The 27373-nt window shown below is 35.7% G+C and overlaps 1 protein-coding gene across 12 annotated transcripts in view; it reads left to right on the forward strand.

Moving 5' to 3' along the window:
- Positions 1-27373, forward strand: part of TCF12 (transcription factor 12) — a 373830-nt gene that overhangs the window by 275028 nt on the left and 71429 nt on the right. For all 12 annotated transcript variants that reach the window (XM_082446357.1, XM_082446355.1, XM_082446358.1 and 9 more), the window contains 2 exons: positions 15039-15174; positions 18917-18969. In XM_082446357.1, the coding sequence (XP_082302483.1) occupies positions 15039-15174; positions 18917-18969 (189 nt within the window). The remainder of the gene's footprint in view (positions 1-15038; positions 15175-18916; positions 18970-27373) is intronic.

Genomic DNA, 27373 nt, shown 5'->3' on the forward strand with positions numbered 1-27373 from the left:
AGAGACAGGAACTCTTGAGCTTCACTAGAGATCCTCAGTATTTGAACTGTTTCAGTACTCTGAGGCATGGGCTGCTTTATAGTCGTGGAGTTGAGCACTAAGACTGTGGCTCTAGTGTCAGTTAGGACTGGAAGAGATTCATCCCAAATCTGGAGAAACGTTTCTCCAAGATGATTAAGAGGGAGAATTGGGAAGAGTGCCTGTAGTTCCTCAGAGCCCCTACCATTGAGAATTGGCAGGATGTTGGAAAGGCTAGTTAAGAGAGCTAAAGGTGCCTAAAGCACTTAAATTTATAACAATCTCTTTTTCAGTGTCCTGGCTTTTTGTAATAATAACAAAAACTAGAAGGGTTTTTACTTTGTTTAGGAACTTTCATTTGCTGGAGTTGAGGATTAAGAATTTTGTTCATCTTCCTTTTAGGTGACTGCTCTAGAGTGTGAGAGAGCTGGTTTACCAGATTACCTAAATCTGGAGTGGACATAGTTTCCCCTTCCAGCCTGGTCCTTTCTACTAGAAGGGAAAGGTCCCGGTTCAGCCCCTTAATAAACGTAGAGTTAAAAGCTCCTCAGGTGGAATCAACATAGGAAGGAAAACCAGAATTTTCTTTAAAACCAATTTGAAGTTGATTGTAAGAGTCATGAACAGGTTCATCAGATTTTTGTGTGCAAGTCTGAATTTGTTCCAATCAACAGGATTCGGAAAAGCCCCAGGAATTGCTTGATGAAGTCACCTATTGATTGCCTGAGCCTGATCATATAATAAGTTAGTGGGCTGGTCTCCCAGTTGTAATTCTAGAGACCTTTCAGGATTTTCCCAATTAGCAGTTTTCAGTACTGGGTCTGGCCCTCACTAACAAGTATATAAACTAGTTGTTATAATTAGAGAAACCAGGTTGATAAGTTTGAATGACTATATTAAATTCTTCAGCAAATCTGTGAGGATCTTTAGTTACTTTGGGAAAATATTTGACTATGGCTCCCAGTTCAGCTTTGGTCCAGGGAATATAAGAAATTAAGGGTTAGCCTCTGGATCCTCAGAGGGCTTAATTTTGAAGGGACAGGTTCTGACAAGTTCAGAAGAAAAGGGAGTAGGGAGAGTTTCAGAGAAAAAGGGAAGTTCAACAAGAGAAATCTTACCTTAAAATCTTATTTTGCAGAGAGGCAATTTCAGACTCCTGATAACATTGGGAAGCCTCAAAATACCAATTAAAATAGGTATTCCCCTCAGTTCTCAAAATTTTTGAGCAGTTGTAGTCAAATTCAATTTAAAGGAAATTAAAGTTGGGAATTTCAAATGTTCCCCATAATGGCCATTGATATTCTAAATTGCCTTTGGTCAGGTTGGTCCATTTAGTTTAAAATGTGCCTGAGGAAGGTTCTTTTTTTTTTTTTTTTTTTTTTAATTAATTAATTAATTTATTTATTTATTTATTTATTTATGGCTGTGTTGGGTCTTCGTTTCTGTTCGAGGGCTTTCTCTAGTTGTGGCAAGTGGGGGCCACTCTTCATCGCGGTGCGCGGGCCTCTCACTATCGCAGGCTTTCCTGTTGCAGAGCACAGGCTGCAGACGCGCAGGCTCAGTAATTGTGGCTCACGGGCCCAGCCGCTCCACGGCATGTGGGATCTTCCCAGACCAGGGCTCGAACCCGTGTCCCCTGCATTGGCAGGCAGATTCTCAACCACTGCACCACCAGGGAAGCCCCTGAGGAAGGTTCTTAAACATAAAATCAGCCTGAGTTCCTGTAAGAGGGGGTGCCCTCAAAATACTTAGATATCTGGGATTCCATTCCTCAGAGGTTTTTCTCTAGAGTAAAAGAATAATTTTTCAAACTGCCCAAACAGCTCAGTTCAAACAGCTTGAAACTCAAACAACCAGCAAGCTTATATCATCCAGTTCGAAGGAAACAGCTTTGTCCTAGAGGAACGGGGCCAAAGATTTTTCAACAAGTTTCCAGAGAACAGCCCCTCTTTCATAGAAATGGGCCAGTGGCTCAACTGAAGCGGTTTCAGTGAAGCAGTCCCTGTTACCAAAGGAATGGGTGGACAGCTTCTCAGCCAGCTTTAGCTGAGCCAGTCTGTTCTCAAAATCAGACTGGCGTGCCAAACAAGTACTCACATACAGAGCAAGGCCTTAACCAGAAAGGTGAAACCTTAAAATAGATCCCAAATAAAGCCTGGAGACCTTCAAACACAAAGAGGGTAAGAACACGGATCCAGGAGAAAGACATACCTTCAAATCTCGGTCAGCAAGAAAATCAGTGAGCAAAATGGACTCAATTGTGAGTACCACACCTGTTTGCTTACCAGCCCCAGAGTCGTTGGGGGTCTTCTCTGGTCTCCCTATGGGCCACCAAAATGTTGACCTAAAACAAATAGAGTACCAGATATTTCTCCAACAAAGATGGGTTTATTCAGGATCAGCAAAGAATTGCAATTCAAGGTCTGTAACCATGGTGAGCCACATGCAAGTCTCCCACGGCAAGGAAAGGAGAATGCTTTTATAGAGGGCGAAAAGGAAATTGCAAGGGCTGGAGTAAACAAGAGTTCATGGCTTTTCATTGACTGAGTCCTTGTCAGGAAAGAAGAGGAGTCTTTCTTCTTCCTTCTGGACTCTGTTATCGTCACAGGTGGTGAGAGCTCTCCCTTCTGGTCTCTCAGCTCTGTTTAATTGAGGTTTCTGTTTACGTTTTACAGGTACAATAAGTAGTAGGGGAGTGATGGTGCTTTAAGAATAGATTATGTCAGAATTGAATATTGAACTTCAAAATTTCAGAAGTCAAGTGGTTCCCCATACCAACACCTTTTCAGGAGTAGGTTATTCGATGGTGATGGAGGATTGTTGGAGTCAGGAATGTTAAGACATAAAACTGGCTGTTGGATCAAATGTTGAAGCTATCCAAGAGATGATTCACTAATAAAAGAGCATGTGAAAGGTCATGCACAGTGGCTGGCACACAGTAGGCATCAAAAAATGTTTGAATCTGAATCCTGCGATCCAGGAAAGGGTAGTAAGCCATCAGCTGCCTTCAGGGTGAGCTGGGCTTTGTGAGTTGTTTGGAGCAGAGGTAAAATAAATTGTTTTGTGGGAGTTATGTCTCATCATGAAGTATGAACAGTAAGCAGTTTTAATATCCTGCTTCTGTTAAAAGGCCAGAGAGAGTTAGATTATGCAGAGGTAACTTGGCAGGGGGAAGAGGCATTGTTTGTTTGTTCCTATTCCCTCCATAAAACTTGCTAATTATACTTTTCGTGCTACTCAGTGCTGTTTCAGAATATTGTTTCAAAGATCATTATTCTTTTGTAAACTTATTTCAGGAGAAAGGAGTCTGTTAAATAATGGCTAGAGATTAGACACCATCCTGGGGAAAAAAAGTGAAGAAAGAGGTGACCACAGACTGGGTATTACATGTTAATAAGGGATTGTTGTCAGTTTGGGGGATGTAACAAGAGCTGAGAAATGGAAGAATAAATGAAGCAGAAGCAGCAGAATACTGACAGTTGTTGAAGCTGGGTGAAAGGTATATAAATAAAGGTTTATTACACTTTTTTTCCTACTTTTGTTTATATTTAAAAATTCCTAAAATAAAAAGTTTAATTTTTAAAAAGATATCCAGTATAGAAAGTTTCAGTTCAAAAAGTATTACATGCCTAACTGTAGGCCTAGTGCTATATTGGGTTTTGTGTTACCCTTAATTGTATTCTTGAAAATGCAAGGTATGGGAAAGAGGGCATACTCATTTACTAGATGTGAAAGCTAGCATTAAACGGAAAGGGAGTGGCTTCAAAGTATTAGAACTCTGCTGAAAATCTTAGGACTACATAACACCATTTCCACAGAAGCAAAAGAGAAATGACATTTCCTTATCTCTTGTTCTTATTATGTTGGTTAACATCTCACATAGTTGGCTGCTTTGTATTCATAAAAGAAAAGGCTCAAAGGCATACTGGTACCTTTACAGGAAGTCTTCCAGAGGGTCCTATTTATCAAGGAAGTTTCTAAATTCAAACAGTCAGAAAAACTGCTCACTTAGGAGAAGACATGCTTAGAGTATGCTCACTACTAATCTCATGAGAGTCTGCCTTCAAGACATTCCTATAACATTTTTGAAAGTGGGGACTCTCCTTATGGAAGCCTATAAAATCCTAAGTCGTTCTTAAATTATTTAAATACTGGATATATTAAAATAGCTTTTATTTTTGCTGGGTTTTTTCATAGTTCTTTTATTTCTGGGAGGTCTTTTTTATCAATCTACATCCCAGATCTTCCTACTTTGTTATCCTTCCATTGGCTGATACAGGATTCAGGAGAAAAGTTCAAAGAAAAAAAATAGTGAAAATGAAATAATAATAAGATGGTAAAATTTCCCTCTGCTTACGGATAATTAAGGAAGATTGAGAAACTTAAACTGCTAAGATTGCCATGTTTTAGTAATTTAATAGTGTATAGGTAGTTTCTTTTCTTCTCTTTTTTCTTTTTTCTCTTTTTAAGCCAGAAAGATTGGGCTGATTGTGTTGGCAGGATGCATTTGATGGATGACTGTCATTATCTTCTCAAACCTGCATGACACTTTAAATATTGAAAATGATAATTAAATTTTCAAGAGACCATGTTGAGATTATAAGATTTGGGACTTGTAAAAGAATGAGCATAGCAGTTGGCTAGTGGTGGCTGGTGTGTTTTTATTGACCCAGGAAAGAAATAGAAGCATCTCAGGTTTTCTTTTACTTTGTTTCCCTGTACATCCCTCCCCACCCCCTCCCCCAATTAATATATTGTCCAAAATGTTGGTAATGACTTGGAACTATTCAGGTTGCACAAAGCATTTAATGAAATCTTGTCTTAGACAAAACACTAGAGAGGATCATAATTAATGTCTCATTTTCTGCCAGTTGCTATTGATTACTCATTCAAGATCCCTTTGTTCTCAGAATGGTAACTGTAGTTTGCATTGCTATCTAATGAGATTCTCAGGATAGAATTCTTTAACAACTTGCTGATAATTGCTAACATATCCCTGGAATTTCAATGTAAATGAATTTGCATAATAATACAATTATTTCACAAATGTCTGTGTTTTCCAAATTTGAGATTTATTACAGCCTGTTTTTTAATCATTTGTAGAAAGTTAACAGAAGACTGATACATTATTAAAGCCCAGCATTTATATTTTGCCCTGAGTTCCCCTTCACCCTCTGAGATTTTGATTTGGTTGTGACATGAGGTGAGAGGCTTCTTTGTCATTTTCAATTCCCCTGTCTCTGAAACTTCAGATGGACTCACTCACAGCTGAACTGTACTGTGATGTTTCTAAATTAAAAGAGCAGTTGCAAATATAATAATACTATACTAATTTTGCTTCTAGAACAGTTTTCTTTCTTTATCCCTCAGTGACAAAAGAACACATGGTACAGTATAAAGAATTCATCTGAGAGGAATTCCCTACCAGTCCAGTGGTTAGGACCCCGCACTTTCACTCCCGAGGACACAGGTTCGATCCCTGGTCCGGGAACTAGTCAGGAAACTAAGATCCTGCAAGCTGCGCGGCCAAAAAAAAAGAATTCATCTGGGAAATTTTAACAATTTATGTACTCTATTTTATCATGATTGTTTTTTATACCTTTCTACATCTTTAATTAATAAGCTCCCCCTCTCAAAAAGACAAATTTGGGAACAGCTGCTTGCCCTTACGTATGAAAACTGCATGCCATTTCAGGGATATAATATAGGCATGAAATTAAGGAGGTCTGTAGAATGTACAAAGAGCAGTGGTTCCAAGAGTCCATATTAAATATTTTAAGTTTTTTGAAATATATGACTACAACATTAGGTACTCTCCATCTTTTCTAGAAAACAAATTAGTGTTAAGTTAGTGCTTCAAATTTTTAATCATAAAATGAGGATAAAAACTTTTGACATTAGGTCCTTATTTTCTCTGATTGTGCGTAGATATCAAAGTATATGTAGTACAGCATTTGGACCAAGCCATTTAATGGTAAAAAGTAGTTCTGAGGAAGTAAGTTTATATTTATCCAGATTTCAGATACTTTCCCTTTTAAGGGTAAAGAATATCCAAATTACTGCAGTGTGATTTTGAATCTTCCTGGCTACTTATCAGCACCATTTTAATATAGGATGTTTTCCTGTGTTACTATTAAATTACATTCACAGTGTCTTCCAATGTAATTAAGAAGAAGTTGCATTAGTAAATGCTGTTGGCCATGCCCACTACTTTATACCTCTTCTTTACACTTTGGTCAGTATCATCATGAAGACTTTCTCTAAATAGCCTTTTCAAGTTCACATTTTAGAGTCAGGATTTCTCAAGCACATGATGAGGAAGAGAGAGCTTTAAAAAAAAAAATTATTGCATAGGCTACTAAAGTTCCATATAAAGAAATGAGAATTTTTCTTCAGGCTGAAGGTTTGTCATATGCAGTTCAAAATGAAACATACTGTAGGTTTTTATTACAATAATCTAGGCTAATAAAAAGAAACAAAATTGAGTTATTTGTAGTGAGGTGGATGGACCTAGAGTCTGTCATACAGAGTGAAGTAAGTCAGAAAGAGAAAAACAAATACCGTATGCTAACACATATATATGTAATCTAAAAAAAAAAAAAAAAAGTTTCTGAAGAACCTAGGGGCAGGACAGGAATAAAGACGCAGAGGTAGAGAATGGACTTGAGGACGCGGGGAGGGGGAAGGGTAAGCTGGGACGAAGTGAGAGAGTGGCGTGGACATATATACACTACCAAATGTAAAATAGATAGCTAGTGGGAAGCAGCCACATAGCACAAGGAGATCAGCTCGGTGCTTTGTGACCACCTAGAGGGGTGGGATAGGGAGGGTGGGAGGGAGACGCAAGAGGAAGGAGATGTGGGGATATATGTATATGTATAGCTGATTCACTTTGTTATAAAGCAGAAGCTAACATACCATTGTAAAACAATTACACTCCAATAAAGATGTTTTAAAAAATAAATAAATAAAATAAAATGAAATATGGTATTTTATTAATTTGAAGAAACTTCAAATTCCAGAAGAGAGAATAATATAATAAACTTCAAGCCTCTAAATTTCTTCTTTGAAAAATAATTTATTTCATATATATATATAAAGGCATTAAAAGAATACGAAGAGCAAAAAATAATAATAATAATCTAGGCTATCTTAGTGTTTCAGGAATAACCCTTTATTAATTATTCTTTGGTAATTAGATATATTTTTCACAGATGGAGTTGCTAGATGACTGTAGAAAAGATTCTTTTCTCTAAGCATGTGTTAAGAAATTTAGTGCTATGTCATTTCAGAATACTAATTCTGCCTTGAATAAGACAGCAGAATAAACCTGCTTTGTCTAGTTCTGTATCCTCTGGGATACTTGGGTATTCTTTTTGCCTTAGATACCTCCAGGACAAGATCAATAATGCTTCTCATTTGTTTCAGACAGGCGGAAAAATCAATAATATGAGCTGATATGTAATTTTATTTTAGGAAAAAATTCAATAGTTTATTATGTGCACTTTAGTTTTACCAAAATGTTTAAAGGATCAAATAAAGGAAAAATACATGATTTTGTCAGTGGTAGAGTATCAAAATGTTAGGCATATATAGTTTAGCCCTTGATTTTTAAAGTCATATTTACCATTAGTTCCATGGGTATTATTTCTTAGATTATCAAGTCCTTGTGGAGAAAACCTTGTCTTAAACTTCTTTTGTGTTTCTTATAGTACTGAACATTTCATTTTAGTTAACAGGATAAAATATCATCTTGTGTTCTTAAAAAGAAACAATTTCTCCTACATTTACTTTGCCTAATCATTTTGATCATGATACAGGTAAAATGGGGAAATGGTTATTTCTATGATTAGGACAGCTGAGTGAAGGGCAGCTGAATGAAGAACAACTTCTGTATCTTTTTTGGCACTAATATTCACTGGAGAAAAAGAAGACGGTATTTCCTAACCACATCTCCAGATTTGGCAACAATAAGGAGAAAAGTATATCAACAGTAAAATTGGTAACAAGTAAACGTTTTTCCCTAAAAAAAAGTTCGTTCTTCTTTTTCTTCCTTTATTTCATGCATATGTACAAAAACCTACCAGTATGTATTCTATAGGTAACTCAGCTTTAGGATTATAATTCACAAATTCATTTATAGGTCACTTATATTTTTTTAAGTTAATCTTATAAATGGTAATTGGGTTCCTGGACTATTGTGGAAGTTTTATTGTATTGAGGAAAGAGCCTCTTCAACAGAACTAGATTCAAATTAGGTTCCACTGCTTGCTATCTGTATAACATAAAATCTCTGTACGTAATGCTTAGTAAGATTGCAGTAAATATTAACTGAGATGGTACATTTGATGTTGTGCTAGTGGATCCTTGATATTTAGTCTGATTTTCTCCAAGTTTTTATTTTGAAAAATTACAAACCCACAGAAAAGATACCAGAATAGTACAATGAGCATCCAGTTACTCTTAATCGAGTTTCATCATTTAACATTTCACCATATTGGTGCACACGCATTCTTTTTCTTTCACTCAATATGTGTCTGTAGATGTTTGTATGCTAAATGTGGGTTTATGCACACAAATATACACACTTCTGCTGAATCGCTCTGAGAATAAGTTGGCATTTTTCTGTTTATTCTTGGTCTAGGTTCATACAGTTTAAATCTGTCACACTCCTCTTTGGATTTAGCCTCTAATTGTCAATCCTTTCTCTGGGGGCCTATTCTCTTTTCTATTTCCAATATCCTATTTTACTTTAGCCATTGGGAGTTGCAACTCAACCGTCTTGGATTCAGGGCAGACGAGGTCTCCTTACTTAGGAGAAAGAGTTTGTGCCCAGGAAACAATTAAAAAAAATGCCACTCATCTTATTTTCATTCTTTGTGATACTTAGAATATGGTAACCTATGGAGGAAAAAAAATGAATTGGAGTTTTTATTTTCTCTAGGGCCTACAACCATGCTACTCACTTTTACTTAAGCTTTATTTACTTCTGCCAGTAACCCTGTGAAATATTAATATAACCAAACAAAACAGATGCATTAATGTTAGACAGTTTGCCCAGGATCTTACGGTCAGGTTTTGAACTCAGGGTAGCTAACTCCAAAGCCCATGCTGTTTCCAGGACATCAGAGTTTTTGTAGACATTTTATTTACTTTTAGGAATATAAGAAATACATTTGCCTATTCTCCTTTTAGATTGTTTTATACTTCTTTTAGTCTTTATTATGACTATTACTGGACTTCTTTGAAGAAATAACTCACTGGCTACATTTTATTCATCTGAATGTTTATCTATCTGTATCTTACAACTTTAAGCAGACAGACTTCTTAACCATCCTCCAAACTCAGCCCTTTGTTTCGCCATTAAAGCATTATGTAAGGGATCAATTAATATTTTCTAAAAAGGGCTACATAGTAAATAATTAAGCCTTTCCAGACCATACATTGTCTGTTGCAACTACTCAACTCTTCCACTGTAGCACAAAAACAGCCATAGCCAATATATAAGTGAATTAAGTGAGACTGTGTGCCAATAAAAGTATTTTCCAAACAGGCCCAATTTGACCTGTAGGCCATGGTTTGTTGACCACTAGTATTAATCATCATCTTATATGCCCATTAGAATTTATATGCCAGGGAAATGTTGAAAGGAACAATGTAAGAGATACATGAATGCCCATCTCCTCTCACGTATTTGTTTGTGTGGGTACAGTGACCAGTTTTGTATGTACCTTCTACATGAGAAAACACAGATGAAGTAATAAATACAGCAGGCACCTCAAAACATGATATCATGAAAGTCAGTTTTGCACTGAGCAGGGAACATCCTATTAAAAGACTAATGATGTTTTTAAGGAAAAATTCAAGGTACATGACCCCTGCCCTTAAACATGTGGTAATAATATGTTCCATCTAGCATACTCTAGCCATATTCTAATTGCTATTTGAGGAATGTCAGATGTGCCTAGCACAGGCAAAAAAACAGAAAGAAACACAAAACAGATGTAACAATGGAAATTTTAGTATAATGTGTGGGAGACTTGATGATTCCTGGGTCACACTATTCTCACACAAATAACATAATCAGGAGATCCACTTCTAATGGTTTGTTATAGAAATAGAAAGGATACATGTGCCATTTACATTTATATTAATTGTTTTCTCATTTTTATCATTTCTCCTAGAGATTATTGTCTTAAGGGGAGCTATTTCTCCTTCATGCCTGTTAGTCAACACCTTTGTTTCCTAATCTGTTGGACCTTGTATCTGTTGGAATTTGTGTGATTAATGCTAAATAATTACATTGATATTAAGCAGTCTTTTCATATACACATCATATTGTCTGGTGATCGAAATCCTCTTCTCACTTTCCTCTTTTGTAAAAGAAGATATCAACTCTATTCAAAGAATCACTTACCTTTTGAGAAGTCTGAAAAATTTGTCTTCTGAATTATAAACATTTCTGAAAGATGCAGTGATCTTTGGGTGATTTAATATACTAATTGCTTCATGTGTGCTCCAGCATTGTTGAATAGGCTTTTTTTTAAAAACTGAAATATCAAATATCACATGAAGAGACAGTATAGCAAAACGTATGAGGTGCAGTGAAAGCAGTGATCAGAAGGAAATTTATAGTTGTAAATGTCTACATTGAAAAAGAAGAAAGATCAGTAACCTAACTTTATACCATAAGAACCTAGAAAAAGAAAAGAAAACCAAACCCAATGCTAGCAGAAGGAAGGAAATAATAAAGATTAGAGCAGAAATTTTTAAAAATAGAGAAAAGGAAAACAAGAGAACCATCAAAATCAAGTTTCTTCTCTGAAAAGATAAACAAAATTGACAAACCTTTAGCTATATTGACTAAGAAAAAAAGTCTAATTACTAAAATCAGAAATGAAATAGGGAGCATTACTACCAACCTTACAAAAATAAAAGGGATTATAAAAGAATACTGTGAACAATTGTATGCTAAAAAATCAGACACTGTAGAAGAAATGGACAAATTCCTAGAAACATACATACCACCAAACTGAAGAAATAGAAAATCTGAACAGAACTAAAACAAGTAGATTGAATCGGTAATAAAAATCCTCCCAAAAAAGAAAAGCACAGGACCAAATGGTTTCACTAATGAATTTTACCAATCATTTAAAGGAGAATTAACACCAGTCCTTCTCAAACACTTATTAACTCATTCAACGAGGCAAGAATTACCATGATACAAAGCTAGAGATATCACAGGAAAAAGGAAACTACAGACCAATATCCTTTTTGTATATTAATGAAAAATTTTCTACAAAATACTAGCAAGCTACAAATCCACCACTGTGTTAAAAGGATTGCACACCACGACTAACTGGGTTTTATTTTAAGAATGCATGTGTATTAGACATATGAGAATTGATCATTCATTAATTAGAATGAAGGGGGAAAAAGTCACTCAGTCATCACATCTGATGCAGAAGAAGCATCTGACAAAATCCAACACCCTTTTATGATAAAATACTTCACAATACTAGGAATAGGCAGGAACTTCCTCAATTTGATAAAGGTCATTTGTGAAAAACCCACACCTAATGCCATGCCCAATGGTAAAACATGAAAGCCTTTCCTCCTATGATCAAGAACAGGACAAAGATGTCTACTTTCACCACTTTCATTCAACATTTTACTGTACATTCTAACCAGAGCATTTAGGCAAGAAAAAGAAATAAAAGACATCCAAATTGGAAAGGAAGAAGTAAAACTATCTCTGTTTGCAGATGATATGATCTTTATATATAGGGAATCTATAATAAAATTATTAGAGCTAATAAATGAATTTAGCAAAGTTGCAAGATTCAAGATCAACACACAAAATTTAGTTTTATTTCTTTACGCTGATGAACAAACCAAAAATAAAATTAAGTGACAGCTCAACTTACAGTATCATCCAAAAGAATAAAATAACCTAGGAATAAATTTAACTACAAGGTGTAAGACTTGTACACTGGAAACTACAAAGCACTGCTGAAAGAAATTAAAGAAGACCTAAGTAAAAGGAAAAATATTCAGTGTTCATCAATTGGAAGACTTATTGTTGTTAGGATGGCAATACTCCCCAAAGCAATCTACAGATTCAGTGCAATCCCTATCAAAATTCCAATGGCATCTTTTTGCAGAAATGGAAAAGCTGATTCTCAAATTTATATGTAACTTCAAGAAATCCCGAGTAGCCAAAACAGCATTGAAAAAGAAAAGTAAAATTGGAGTACGCATACTTTCCAATTTCAAAACTTAATACAAAGCTACAGTAACCAAAACACTGTGGAACTGGTATAAGGTAGACATATAGACCCATGTGATAGAATTGAAAGTCCAGATAGAAACTGGAACATCTATGACCAATTGATTTTTAACAAGGGTGCCAAGACCACTGAGTTAGGAAATACTATTTTCCTCAACAAATAGTGCTAGAACAACTGGATATCCACATACAAAAGAATGAAGTTGGACCCCTACCCCTACCCCTATATACACTATATACAAAAGTTAACTCGAAGTGTATCAGTGATCTAAGTATAAGAGCTAAAACTATAAACTCTTAGAGGAAAATGTAGGGATAAATCTTCATTACCTTGGATTTGGCAATGGATTCTTAGATATGACATTAAAAGCACAAGAAACAAAGGGAAAAATAAGTTGGACTTCATCAATATTAAAAACTTTTGTGAATCAAAGGACATTATCAAGAAGTGAAAAGACAACCTACAAAATGGGAGAAAATATTTGCAAATCAGATGTCTGATAAGGGTCTAATATACAGAACAGAACATATAAGAACTCTTACAATACCACAGCAGAAAGGCAACTCAATTCAAAAATGGGCAAAGGACTTGAATAAACATTTTTCCAAAGAAGATATACAAAGGATCATCAAGCCCAAGAAGAGTTGTTCAGCATCATTAGTCACGAGGGAATTGCAAATCAAAACCACAATAAGATACCACTTCACACCCATGAGGATGGCTATAATTTAAAAACCAGAAAGTAACAAGTATTGGTAAGGATGTAGAGAACTTAGAACCGTCATACAATGAAGTGTAAAATTGTGCAGTCACCATGGAAAACAGTTTGGCAGTTTCTCAAAAAGTTAGATTTTTACCACGTGACCCAGCAACTCCACTCTGAAGTGTATAACCAAAACAATTGAAAAGAGATACTCAAACAAATACTTGCACACAAAGGTTCATAGCAACACTATTCACAATAGTCCAAAGCTGGAGAAAACCAAAATGTTACATCAATGGATAAATGCATAAACAAATTGTAGTATATCCGTCCAGTGGAATATCATTCATTCCTGAAAAGAAATGAAGTACTGATACATGCTGCAACATGATGAACTTCAAAAACATGCTAAGTGAAAGAAGCTGGATGCAAAAGGTCACATATTGCATTATTTCATTTATATGAAATATTCAAAATAAATTAAATCCACAGAGACAGAAGCAGATTAGTGGTTGTCAGGGACTGGAGGAGGGGAGGAATGGAAGTGACTGTTTGAATGGGTATGGAGTTGCCTTTTGGGGTGACGAAATGTTCTGGAACTAGAGGGTGATGGTTGCACATTATGAATGTACTAAATGTCACTGATTGGAAATGTTAAAATGGTTAATTTTATGTTATGTTAATTCCACCTTAGATTTTTAAGCTGAAACATAAATATTACTTAAAATTATTAAATAGTGTGACAAACTGAAATGAAAGTCTTTCTGGAGGCAGGGACTGGACTATTATGACTAGCATTATAAAGTTCTACTGATTCTTTCTAACCAGAGCTGAGGTTTATTTCTCAGTACCTTTATGATGCTCAGTAGCTGGAATGACAACTACCAACAGTATGGTGATAGCAGTAAGGGGTATTATTGAGTGGGAGAATAGTAAATATATTAGAGAAATCACAGCTCTTTTCATTTGAGAGCATCTTCTCAAGTATATCTAACACCCTTTCCAATTGAGGTCTTCCTTTTCCCTCAGCTACCAGAAAGCTTGAAAACAAATTCTGCCAAATTAACTTCATTTGCTTTATGACAGGGTCAATTCGTTAGTAGGTCAGGGCTGCTGAATCTCTGGATTTCAGTGAAGTACTTGACACAGTTTCATGACATCACTGTGACATACATTAGGGCTCTCTCCTCAGCCTTGTCATCCTGGACAAGGATAAAAATGGATGATTATTATGGATCAAATATAACAAGATGAATTTTATCAGAGATAAATGTTAAGTCTTGTACTTGGAACCAAAGAACACAAACTGAACAAAGAAACCATTGGAGGGACATGACTTAATAGCAACTTATACAATAAAGAGTAACAGGGTGTGATTACTCTTAACCTCTCAGTATGAGCTAGCTAGCACAAATGGGTTGTTTAAATATAGTGTTGAAATCTACTCTGCATTAATAAGGCCACATCTGGGGCATTATTCTCCATTCTCCTTTGCAAGAGACTTTGACAAATGGAAAATAAATCTAGAGGTCTGTATCAGGGATGGTGAGGAGGCCATTCAAACCATGTCATGAGACACAGTTGAAGAAAACAGGAATGGCTAGTCTTGAAAATATTGGCACTCTTCAAACAATGAGAGCTTTCCAAAAAGGAAAAAAAAATGGAAAAAGAACAGAATTGACTACCTTTTGTGGTCATGAAAGCATTCAAGCAAAGACTGGGTGGCCATTTTTCAAAAATGTTCTTGATGATTAAAGAGTGGAACTACATAGTAACTAAAGTATCTTTCAACCCTAAGAGTGTATGGATCTACATAATTACTAGAAAGCAGGCAACATGAGGATGGGGAAAAAGAGAAAATACAGGTTTAAACTAATGGTCTAATAAAATTCAAATAAGTACTCAGATACTTCCTAAATTCAAGGGTTTGTTGAAGTTACTATAAATAGTTCAGGAGTGATGTCATTTTCAGATTTGGGTTCATAATCAACAAGGAGATAACTTGTTTCTTTGGCCTTGTTTTATAGTCTAGTCTCCTGAGACAAGATCTAGGGCTTGGAAGCCCAGCACAAATCTCTTCTTCAGGAAAACCTGGGACACCGTACTACTCATTCTCTGCCACAAGTTCCAGGAGAAGACCACTCCATGACTCTGCAGCACTTGGTAAGTGTATCACACAACAAACTCCATTTTACAAATGTTTCTTCCCTACCCCACTCCCCCTTAGTCCATGCTTCTGGCTATACTTTTAATTAGAAGAAATTTGGTTTCTTGGGTATCACGATGATATTGGGGCTTATTTACATAAAATAATATATCATATATTTAATAAACAATATTTTTATTTGGTCATCAGTATAAGAGGAACTGAATAGTGAAAAATGGAACTTTAAAAATGGGATTAGTTTTTCCTCTTATAATAAAAATGTCATGTACTAATATTAACATCTTATTCTTGACTAAAATTGATATAATGCTCAACAGTTTACAAAGTGGTTTTATAGTATACGTTCTCATTTCATCCATACAGCGATCCTAGTAGTCAGTGGACGTAATACTAGCTTTAACATAAAATTGAGGCTCAAAAGAGGACACATTCATATAACTAGTAGGTGATTTATGCAGGATAAAATTTCAGATTTTCTGACTCCAAGTCCAATGTTCTTTGCATATTAATTGCTTCTACTCCCCACTTTTTAAAAAATTGAGGTAAAATTAACATAACAATTATCCATATTAAAGTGTACGATCCAGGGACATTTAGTATATTCACAAAACTGTACAGCCATCATCTCTAGCTCCAAAACATCACCTCAAAAGGAAACTCAGTAACTATCAAGCATGCAAATCTCATTTTCTTTAGCTTCCTTCTTTTATGTCCTATACATAGCCTAACCAGGCCAATCTGTTTTGTGTTGCTGCTTACAGCAAGCCTCAGGTATACTCTGACACCCTATCCAGTCAGTGTTTAAATGTGGGAATTTTTGGTTATTCTTACCAAAGAATCCTTTATATAAGAAAATTGAAGTTGTAAAGCATGTTTATATTAAGGATAGGCCAGCTTCTGAAATAAACATAGTCCACCAAAAGAAAGTATGTCCCAGTTACGTGTTCCACAAATACTTGTTGACACCCCTAATTTGTATGTCTACCTCTGTCAAACCTAAACTTTGGTAAAATATCCCTAGCCTTTGGGTCTAGAACATGCTTGAGGGTGTAAAAGGGCACAGTGATGGATTGTCATATTAGGCATAGAAAGCTCTGGTTAGATATGCCCACCTCTCAGTGTGGTGGGTGGTTGAGTATATGTACTGTTAACTCTGATGATTTAGACCACTGCACTCATTAAGGAAATGGTAAGTTAAAGTATCTTTTCTCCATCTCCACTTTTGTTTCCCACCAAATTAGTTAGTCAGGGTAAGAACATTCTTTTGAGTCTAGATGTGGCGGTGTCACTCTAGAAAAATATCTGTTAGTATGCTATGTGAGCACACACTGTGACAAAAAGCACTAATATAGACCAGTATACTATTACTAAGAGTTCAAGGAGGAAATAATTGGAATATTGAGGGCAGGGAGGGGGAGTGGATTTCATAAATACTCAAGCTTTCCAGAAATTAAAGCTTATATATTCTTCATTTTCGTTTTGATTATGATAATGCTAGGTACTATGGATTATTTCTTCTATGCCAGGTACTGTGTTATACATACTGCATCTTTACAAAAACTCTATGAGGTTATAATATTAACCTCATGTTGCAGATAAGGAACCAAGACCCAGGAAGCTAAGTAACTTAGCCAAGCCTTGGTATCCAGGGAGGTGCACTCATCTCCTGGGTGAATACCATTTAGTGGATTATTATTCCATTCTTCATTGTTATTTCTCAGTCTTAGACACTCTTTCTTGACATTGCAGTTATCCATAAAATCTCTGAAAGGACTTCAGAGATAATCTACGCCAATCTTAGCATCTTCTCAAGCTATTTAGATGCTTTAGGAAATCAACATTCTGCAAAACAGTATCTAACTTATAATACTCTTGCCACAGTTTTTAATATAAACCTAGTAATAATGGCTAAAATTTATTGTGTCACTTTCTGTTATGCACTGCCCTGAGCATCTTTCTGTATTATGTTTATTGCAATAACTCCAGGAGGTTATTGTAGGTAACTGAAGTTCTAAGAGGTTAAGTAACTTGCCCAGGCTCACACAGCTGCTGTGTGATGGAGCTGAAATTTGAATCCAATCAGCTTACTCTCTTAACTATTACACTTTGAAACCTCCCAAAAGTGAACTCTGTATCCTAAGTTCATGATTTTGAATCCAACATTATTTACATAATTGTAGAGTGGCAGCTAATGATGAGATTAAAAATATAAAAGAAAAATTTCCATTCCCATGGCAGTGAAAAACTGTCCTTATCTAAACAGCGATGTACTCTACTGCTAACTACCCCAAAAGAGAGTGATGGGCTCCAGACTGATAGGAACAGTTCAGTTGACTCTCTTGGTATGTATGGAGTGTGGCTTTTGCTCAAGGGATACTGTACTAGTTGTGAAAAGTTGGGTTTTAGAAAAGCCTCACAAAGAACAAAAATTTTGCCTGTAAGTTTTATAGAGTGTGCCAGATGTTGTTTATCTTTGGCACTTTTGTTTTAAGGAAATATAGGCTGCCTCTTGGGGTAGGGAATAGATGCTAATGAGTGTTTTTTTCCTCTTTTTATTGTATAAAATTTTTCCATGGGCTACTTACAAAGTTGCTTTTTTAGCTTTGCAGCCTCCTGGGATATTCACTCTAAAGATTCCCAGCCCCAATTTAAATGGGTTTCATTCTTTCTTAAACAACTGCATGTTTTACTGTCGTATCATTTATGACCCAGGAAAATACCATTTTTACAGTTTTCAAAAACATTGTAATTAACATCAGCCTTCTTATGCATTCTCTCTTAATAGTGAACCCCTCTGAAAAATCCTGAATTTGATCCATTATTTGTGTACGATTGGAAAGGTGCAATTAACACCATTTTTTACAATAAATAAGATGAACAAGTATTAAATTTTAAATTTTACAGATAAGTAAAAGTAAAATATCAAGTAAGGTGGTTAGGCATATGAGAATATTCATATTCTCCATTATATTAATAAATAATTTGTGTCTTCGAAAGAAATATACTTTAGTTATTTCTTGGAAATAAATATAAACATCCAAGGATAAAATTGTACAATAATTAGTGCTGAAGTTGCAGTTTTAACCACACATTGTTAAAGTAAATGTTCTTATAGGATGATATTGTACATGACAATGCCTGTATCTAATAGTTTATGTAGCATATCTCAGATATTATTATAACCTTAATTTTTCAGTTATTAAATTTTATTTCAAATTTTTAACATAATGACTTGTAGCATTAGCATTAGCTTTTAGTCTATTTAGTATGCTTTTAAACCTAATTCTCAATGTGATATGAACACTAAATTTGTGTCTCTCTTAAAGAGTCATATTATTAAACTGACCTGTTGTACCAAATGCCCCTCTGCAAATAAGCTGAGATAAATGATGTAAAGTGCCTAATATGGAACCTTGCACATAATAGATGCTTAAGAAATATTATTCCCTTTTCTCACACATGCTTATTGGTTTGTTATTTTCTTTCTTGTTTTACTTTGCTGTCATCTTCCCAAACTTACGGGATATGTATTTCAGAATATATCACTTCATTAGGAGTCCCTGTTTTGCACTGGAACCAGTTAGAAAGAATGAGACCCCTATCCCTGTATTCCCTTACTTACTTCTAAATACTGGAAAACAAGAAAGGTACTAGGAGGAAAAATTCTTTCCTGCTCATTTGAAGTCTGAAACTTTTCTAATATAAATGCTGATGAAATATACTGTTTCCCACGTGCAGATCCTTTGCAAGCAAAGAAAGTCAGAAAGGTGCCTCCTGGCTTGCCTTCTTCCGTAAGTACCCATTTTTTTGACTTTGTGGTAAACAAACTGATTTCAGGTATTCAGTATCTGCTGGCTGTAAGGATACATTTGGTTGGTATCAGTAGGCACACTTCACATAGTAACTGTCCTCTACTTAACGGAGTCACTGATTGAGTTAAATCCAAATTCAGTGTTAGGTTTTTAAGATTTCTCTTCAGTGATTTGTAGCTTACTCATACGCTTTTACTCCATGTCCCTGTCATTTGAATTCCCCTCTTGGGAAGAGGACTAGGCTGGTAGCTGTCAAAGAAGATCTCCTGTACAGGTCTTTTGATGTTTAATTAGTCATTATGTTGCTGAACAGGAGGACAGACAGAGATTAATAGCTGAGAATCTTAGAAATTTACATTTGTAATAATCCCAATGGAGCTAAAGACATTAAGATTCGGAGGACATGTTCGGCTCAGCTTGCCTCAGTAGGACTGAGGTTATTAATATGCATAAATCACCAAGTCAGATGTTCATTGTGAAGCCCTTGTGGATTTTAAAGCCTTCATTAAGCCTTTCCTAACTTCAGCCTAGCATCAGGAAAGCTTTCAAGCAGCTAGTTTGTTGATCCCTCTTTGCTCAAAAATGTATCCTTTGAGAATAAAGAGCTTTCATGAAGGAGGTTGGAAAGGTTTGGTGAACAACCGTTAATGGCCATGATAATCGAATGCTGTAGGGGTGTTTGTGCTATTAAATATACTTTATTCCGTTAAAGAGTAAAAGTATTTGTAAATGAACCTATATCATAAATCCACCTACAATTTAAAAACCCCTGGTGTGAGGAGGGAAGATTTTTTTTCCTTTCCCTTTTCTTAGAACAAATGGGGAGTGGGGCTTTTGGATTGAGGCCCCATGCCTTGTAGGGTACATCTCTTTGTTGTGTAAATGGATGTTGGCCTTTTATTTGGCAGTACTTAACACATGGGCGCAGGTGCTGCTGGATGAGTCACAGCTCATCGAAGTATACACTGAATGGAATATCTGGCTTGGCAAGTAGTAATCTAGAAGGAGCAGCATGGGTCTGAGCTTTTTATTTTTTATTAAGGCTGAAGTAGAGATACCATCTTTTTGGTTGTTTGCCTTCCTTCTTTCCTATGTTCTTCCCCCTCCTTCTCTTCCATGTGATACATGAAAACTCAAATTTGAAATCCTCTTTGAAACTCACTTCCAGATGGATCTGAGTTTTATGCAGCCTAGGGCAGCTGTGCTCTGAACCTGCAGCTTACCTGGAAGGTTGGATTGCAGCTGCAGGCATTCTTAAAAGCTTTTGCTTGCATAAGCACTTGGACCCACTAGAGGCTGAATAGCTGCTTGATAAACAAAATGAACACAATGCCTCAAATCATTATTCCCAAAGACAGGATTTTTTTTTCAGCGACAGCTAAAAATAGTTGGGCAATTTACATTTTAACAGTTGTGTGCTGTGCAGGGGTAGGTGGTTCAACAGCATACATGATTTCTGCTAGATTAACGGAAGTCATTTAAAACTGACAGAACAGCTAAAACATGTAACTGTGCGATTTTTTTGGTAATTTGTTACTATAATTCTGAGAGTAATAGAAGTTAAATTACATATTAATATTTAGTAGAACTACACAGGTTTTAAAAAATACCAGATTAGTAAATGAAAAATTCATCTCATTTCTTTGCCTGACATTAATTTTAAGAAACAGTATATTTTTGTTGTTTCATAGTTCTTTCATTTTTAAAACAAAAGGGCAAAATGGACAGAACAACCTGGAAAGAGAATAAACACTGGAGGTCACCAGTGTTCCTTGCAATCCTAATCAAAACAGCATTCACTACCTGGAGGTAATTCTCTGTATTGTCTCAGGTGTTAAGGATGAGCCACGGAGAGGGGGAAAGCCAATGAATTCTGATGAAAACTTCGATTTCTTTGAGAACCATTAGGAAATTTCACAAGTCAATCCTACTTATATATTGTATTCCTAACTTCTTTACTTGGGATTTATTAGATATTTGTATAGAAAATATTAGAAATTATTATTTTCAATTCTGTACTTAACATCAGCATCAAACATGATCATACTGCTTTGAAACCATGCTGAAAATAGTATTTAAACATATTGAATGTTATTAAGGATATATAAATGATAAATGCATTTTAATTAAAAGTATATTTTAGATTAAATGCTATGTTGAAATCTCAGGTTTTTAAAAGAGAATTTTTTTTAAACTTTAAAAACTGGTACTTTGATAAATGATGCCAAAATAATAAACTGAGAACACTTATGGTTACACTACTTACCTTTTCAGTGTCTAAAACAAATGGAATTTAAAGTAATGGTTTTCTATTTGGATGCTTTTACTGAAGTGTGTGTAATTCATAGGCCTTTAACAATGTGAATTGTTTTTTAAAAATGGGTATAAAAATGAAAATGGACTATGTATATTTTATTTCATGATCATTTGAATATCCTACTTCCCAAACTAGAAACTTGACCGTAACATCTCAGATTTCACAGTTTGCTGCTTGTGCAGTCAACCTTTAGTCATCTGTAAAATACATGTTACCTTTACTAAAGAAAGAGTGAAAGAGCTAGGTTGGTATCATACTGCTCACACCAGTATAGAAAACAACAGGCAGTGTTACTTAACATGCAAAGCCTTGATAATCTACATAATTTGACCATAGACCATTGGTTAGAGGCCTTTTCTTTTTGTAATCCATGATATGTATTTAGGTATCATACTTAAAAACCTCAGCTCCTCTATTCCTCACTGCAGAACAACTGAATGGTAAATCCTGTCTGGATGAAGGTCCGATAACGGTGTATTGACATTCTTAAAGCAGTATGGTCACTAAGGTTAAGAAAATGGTCTGTTCAAATCTGCTGGCTTAGTTTTTGATTGATTGTATGACCCTGAACTTGTCAGTTAGCCTTAGGAAGTTTGAACTGGGAAATCTAAAGTTCCTTTCAGGTCTAAAATGTTACATTCTTAGGGTTTTAAAATTAATATGCTCAATACATAACCAAAAGGTGTAATGGGCATAGTTTTCTTCCTACCGATGAAAAAATGGTGTTCTTAAGCACATTAAATTTTCCACTTGTTTCTCTAGACAGGTTGAAATATTGAACAAAGTGAACTTCTGTAGCAGCAACAGTAGAGCGATGCCTGGACATTGAATTCGAACATACAAGCACACCATCATTGCCTGCAGGGAACTAGTGCGAGAAACAAGCATTTAGTGAATTAATTACATGTATTTCAGTGAGGCAAGTAAAGGTGTGTACCAAGTACTCTGGAAACATAGAGTAGGTAGAACTAACTCTGCCTTGGGGAGTACTAATGGCCTCAGGAGTTGACATTTGAACTCTGTCTGGGAAGATTAGTAGCAGTCAATACAGGTAAAAGGCATAGACATGTAAAAAAATAAACACATTCTCAGGCCACATCTAGAAGTACAGCATTTTTGAGTTCTATACCAAATATAACCTTTATGCTTTTCCTATAGCAGACCCGCTCTCCCACTCCAGAGGAAGATTGAGGGACACATAAGACCAGCTCAGATATGAAAAGAGATAAATTGTCGTAGCAGTCTACCCTGGATAAAAGCCTAAAGTCTCCTGGCCTGTAGATAATAGGAGGCATTTGTAGTTGTTAAGATTATCTGGGAGTCTTTCTGAAGGTATGGGTGTGCTTTGACTTGGCAGGATGTTTTCTTTCCTTTTTAGGGTTCCTGAAACCTCCCCTCACCTTCTCTAACCACCAACTCTAGTCTTTGTTCTTTGTATATACACAAGCTGTTTTTCATCTGTATCAAATTTTTACTGAGATAAAACATTTAAGGAAATTTTGAAACACTGGGTAGGGATTGGGAGCAACTGTGGTTTTTTCCTAGTAATTTGTGGGAGAAAATGAAACACTTGCATTATATTTGTTAGCATCCTTTACAGCCTCAACTTCACTGTGTTAGAGTAACACATATCTTACATGTGTGAGCATCTGTGCTAACCATTATCTGTATCATCTTAATCTTTAATCTTCACCACACCAATCTATAAGATAACTAATATCCTCTTCTTACAGATGAGGAAATTGAGACTCAGAAATATTAAGTAACTTGCCCAAGATTACACATATAGCCAACGATTACAACCTAATTTAATATCAAAGACCATTTTCTTTTTCTTTTGAATGTTAAAACGTGTTGTGTATCTTGGTGTACTCATAAGGTATCTTGGTTAGTATATTAAATTTAAAACAGCTTATTCTGTCAGTTATGTTTTTCTTGATCAAATTTATTAATTGCTTTGTTGTTTAAAGACCTACCACCATCTTGAAAGGATGACGTAGAAAAGCACAGACTTCCTAGTCAAGCAGATGGGTTTTATCTGGCCTCAGCTGCTTTTTGTTTTGTAACCCTGGAGAAATTGCTTTTAAGTTCTCTGAACACCAAGTTTCTGTTTGTAAAAGGAAATAGTAATGCTTATCTCAAATGTTAGTATGAGGGTATTATGTGCCTAACATGTGCCTAGTATATAATAGACACTCAGTAAATGTTCTTTCTTTATTTTTTTCTAGTTCCTACCACTACAGCCTGCAATTTAAAGGAATTTTAGCGTTTCCATGTTTACCGTTTTTTTTTCTTGGCTGTGCCTCACGGCTTATGGGATTTTAGTTCCCCGACCAGGGATCGAACCCGGGCCCTCGGCAGTGAGAGCGTGGAGTCCTAACCACTGGACCACCAGGGAATTCCCATACCATATTTTGTTGAAAAGCAAGGAAAAGTTTGAAAACATAAGGAAAGATAAATATTATGGTAAAAAAAAGTATTTACTTGCATATGTAATGTATGTGCCTGGCACATAGTGAGTAGTAAATTGTAGCTGCTATTGTTGTTAAGAAAGCATTCATTTTTAGAAAAGGAACCTATAGAAGGAGGAAAAAATTGATTGAATTAATTCCTGCCTAGAATTCATGCTAATTATTTTTGTCTTCTGAACTGTCAGGAGTCTATGCTTTTTTTTCCCTTTATTTTATCATTGGTTGAACATCTTTATGGTTCTCTAAAGCATATTTCTCAGATGGAGGGAAGTTTCTTTGTTCTTTATTCTTTGTTTCTTAACTTGATGTTATATAGTATTTCCAAACATAGATCTTTTTTTTAAAATGCCTGCAGAAAATGCAGAATCCTGAAGAAAGCAGCAAGACACTTTCAAGATTTTTATCACCAGAAAGTAAACACCTAGACAAATTTCAGAATGCCTTTATATCCAAGTTGTGATCTTGGTCAGTAGCATTTGAAAACATCTTTTGAACATCTTCATGCTCTGCATCAAAATGGCATGTCTTATTCATTTTTTTTAAATTAATTAATTAATTTTTGGCTACGTTGGGTCTTTTGTTGCTGCGCGTAGGCGTTCTCTAGTTGCGGCCAGCGGGGGCTACTCTTTGTTGCGGTGCCCGGGCTTCTCATTGCGGTGGCTTCTCTTGTTGCAGATCACGGGCTCTAGGCACGCAGGCTTCAGTAGTTGTGGCACACGAACTCAGAAGTTGTGGCTCGTGGGCTCTAGAGCGCAGGCTCAGTAGTTGTGGCGCACGGGTTTAGTTGCTCCGCGGCATGTGGGATCTTCCTGGACCAGGGCTCGAACCTGTGTCCCCTGCATTGGCAGGCGGATTCTTAACCACTGCGTCTCCAGGGAAGTCCAGCATGTCTTATTCATTTTGAACATAACTGGTTTATAGTCCCACACATAGGCTGATGACACAATCTATTTGTTTCTTAATCAAATATCATGCTAGTCTTCGTCCTCTGTCTTTAAGTGTGTATATATTATCCCACAAAAGCTGTAACAGTTTATCAGATAATTGCTTTAATTTTTTTGAGAGTTTGAGAGTTAAACTCTCAAAGTATATTTTACCTCCCTGGCCATCGTGAAAAAAATTTTTTTCTGATTCTTCCCTCACAAGGAACTTTATTGTTTCTGAGATAAATCAAAGCAGCTTAGACACCACCTTTTCTTGCTTTGCTGCGGACAGGTACAGAGTTCTGTAACCTTTGAATTGGTAATTGGCTATAGTTCAGGAAATGACCTTTCTTTCTGCCAGACTTTTGTGGGATTTTATTTTGTTGGGAATGGCTTTTTTTAATTAATGTGGATTTTTTGTCATTTTTAGTATTAAATTTTCTATTTTAGGGACACCCCTTGAGATAATTGGAGATATTCTGAGGTGTTTCTAAATCACAAAGACCACTAAACATGTACCGTGATCTAGCATTTTCATGTACATACTAAATATACTTAGTAAGAATATTAAATAGAAAAGTCAGAATATTAAATTTTGAGGGTGGCTAAAGTAAGGATTTTTTTTTAAATAGGAAAGGGAGGACAGATACAGCTTTCTGGGGCTGATATAAATGAATAACTTGGAAAAGTACCACTTGAAAGATTAGTGGTTATCTGAACCAGTAAGAAAAAGGTCAAGAGGTAGAACTATAGAGATATTGTTACCTCCAGTTTATCCACAAAAATAGTGCGATAAGCTACAAGTGTATGTGTGGGAGTGTTCTGTGGAAGTCATTAGGAAGCTAGGGTAACACTGTATTTGTAGACAATTATCCGAGACCCTTAACTAGCAAGAATCCTAGTTGATTCTAGAATAAACAGTATTTACATGCAGCACCAGCTTCAGCTAAACTTCATAAAGTCAACACTCCAGTTCCTGAACATGAGTGGGAATAGGTATTTGCTTAGCTCCTCTAGCAGACAAGCCCATAGGGTGCACAACAACTAAGTACTTAAGAGTTTCTTATTTCGAAATGTTAGATAAGCTGTCTCTGTTTGAAGGCTACCTCGATATAAAATTTCCAAACTGACTGATTCTTTCTCTGACCTTACAGGTCATTCTAGCAGAAAAATCTTAGTACCTAAATGGAATGGTTCTATAATCCATTCCAAACTCATATTCAGTTTGGTCATTGAATGAAAGATTTTCTTCATACATTAATAAGAAGAAATAGCCACTGTTTATGCTGACAGTAACTACTGTTCAGAACAGTGTCAGACTTGTATCAGTGTAGATAATGGGCTTTTAATCCATAGTTCTAAGATGTTCGTTTTTTGTAACAAGCCAGTCCATCTTTGATCTGATTTCAAGTCAAAAAAAAAAAAAAAAAGGAAAAGTTACCAGTGAGCAAGTCCTCTGTATCTGTTTGTACTGATGTGATGGTACAACCACAGTGATATTTGTTATTTTCTGACCTTTCTATTTCTTTTTAAAGAAGAAAGAACATGGCTGAATTTCAGAACCAGCTTTTACGATTTATTGAACTCCTCAGCTGCTATATTTTAGATCTTTGAGACTTTACAAACCAGATGTAGGATAAGCCCCAATGTGTGTGTGTGTGTGTGTGTGTGTGTGTGTGTGTGTGTAATTTGTATGGTTTTTAAAGGATATGTGGTTGAATTCTATAAATGCTTTCAGACGTTAAGCCCACTGTTTTGTCATTCAGCATCAGTAGAACCATGAAGTTTTTTTGTTTCGTTTTTTATCTAATACAATTTCTTCAAGTATAGGAAAGAAGGAATAAATTAAGAAACTCCAGAGTTTATCACTGGGGATGTTTGGGGCTCTGGATTTCATTCTAGGTTAGGGAAGGCATTTATATCCTAAGTAATTTACTGACATGAAATTTGCCATCACTGATATTCCCTTTGTTTAACCAGTGATGATTTTAGTTTGAAAAGTCATTTAGTGTACTTGTATGATAACTAATTTCAAAGAGTGTAATGTATGCTATATAGATAAGTTCATACTTAGACTTCTAAGCAGTTTAAAAACAGTACTAGTTCCAGGATAGTTCCTTATTTCTCCCGTGTTTGTATTCATTGAATAGATTTTAAACAAATTTTTTTTTTTCGATTGCGCCGGGTCTTATTTGTGGCAGGCGGGCTCCTTAGTTGTGGCTTGCAGGCTCCTTAGTGTGGCATACAAACTCTTAGTTGCAGCATGAATGTGGGATCTAGGTCCCCGACCAGGGATCGAACCCCGGCCCCCTGCATTGGGAGTGCAGAGTCCTAACCACTGCGCCATCAGGAAAGTCCCGATTTTAAACAAATTTTAAAGTGTTAGCCCTTCAAAGTTTTTGTCTTTTTTATTATCTGCATTTAATTTAAGACATAACCCAATATATCTATAATATGACAACATTTTATTAATTTTCAAAAGTAATTTGGTTCTAGAAATTGTTTCTGGAAAATTTGCTAGAATCTGCTATCTCTTTCTTACAGCCTATATTTCTACTCTTCCTCAGTGTGCTCAACCAGGAGTCAGCAAACTTTTTTTGTAAAGGGTTCTGTTGTCAATATGTTCAGCTTTGTGGGTCGGACAGTCTCTGTCACAACTATTCAGCCCTGAT

Source organism: Balaenoptera physalus (assembly GCF_965194825.1).
Source record: "Balaenoptera physalus genome assembly, chromosome: 2".
NCBI classification, from domain to species: domain Eukaryota; kingdom Metazoa; phylum Chordata; class Mammalia; order Artiodactyla; family Balaenopteridae; genus Balaenoptera; species Balaenoptera physalus.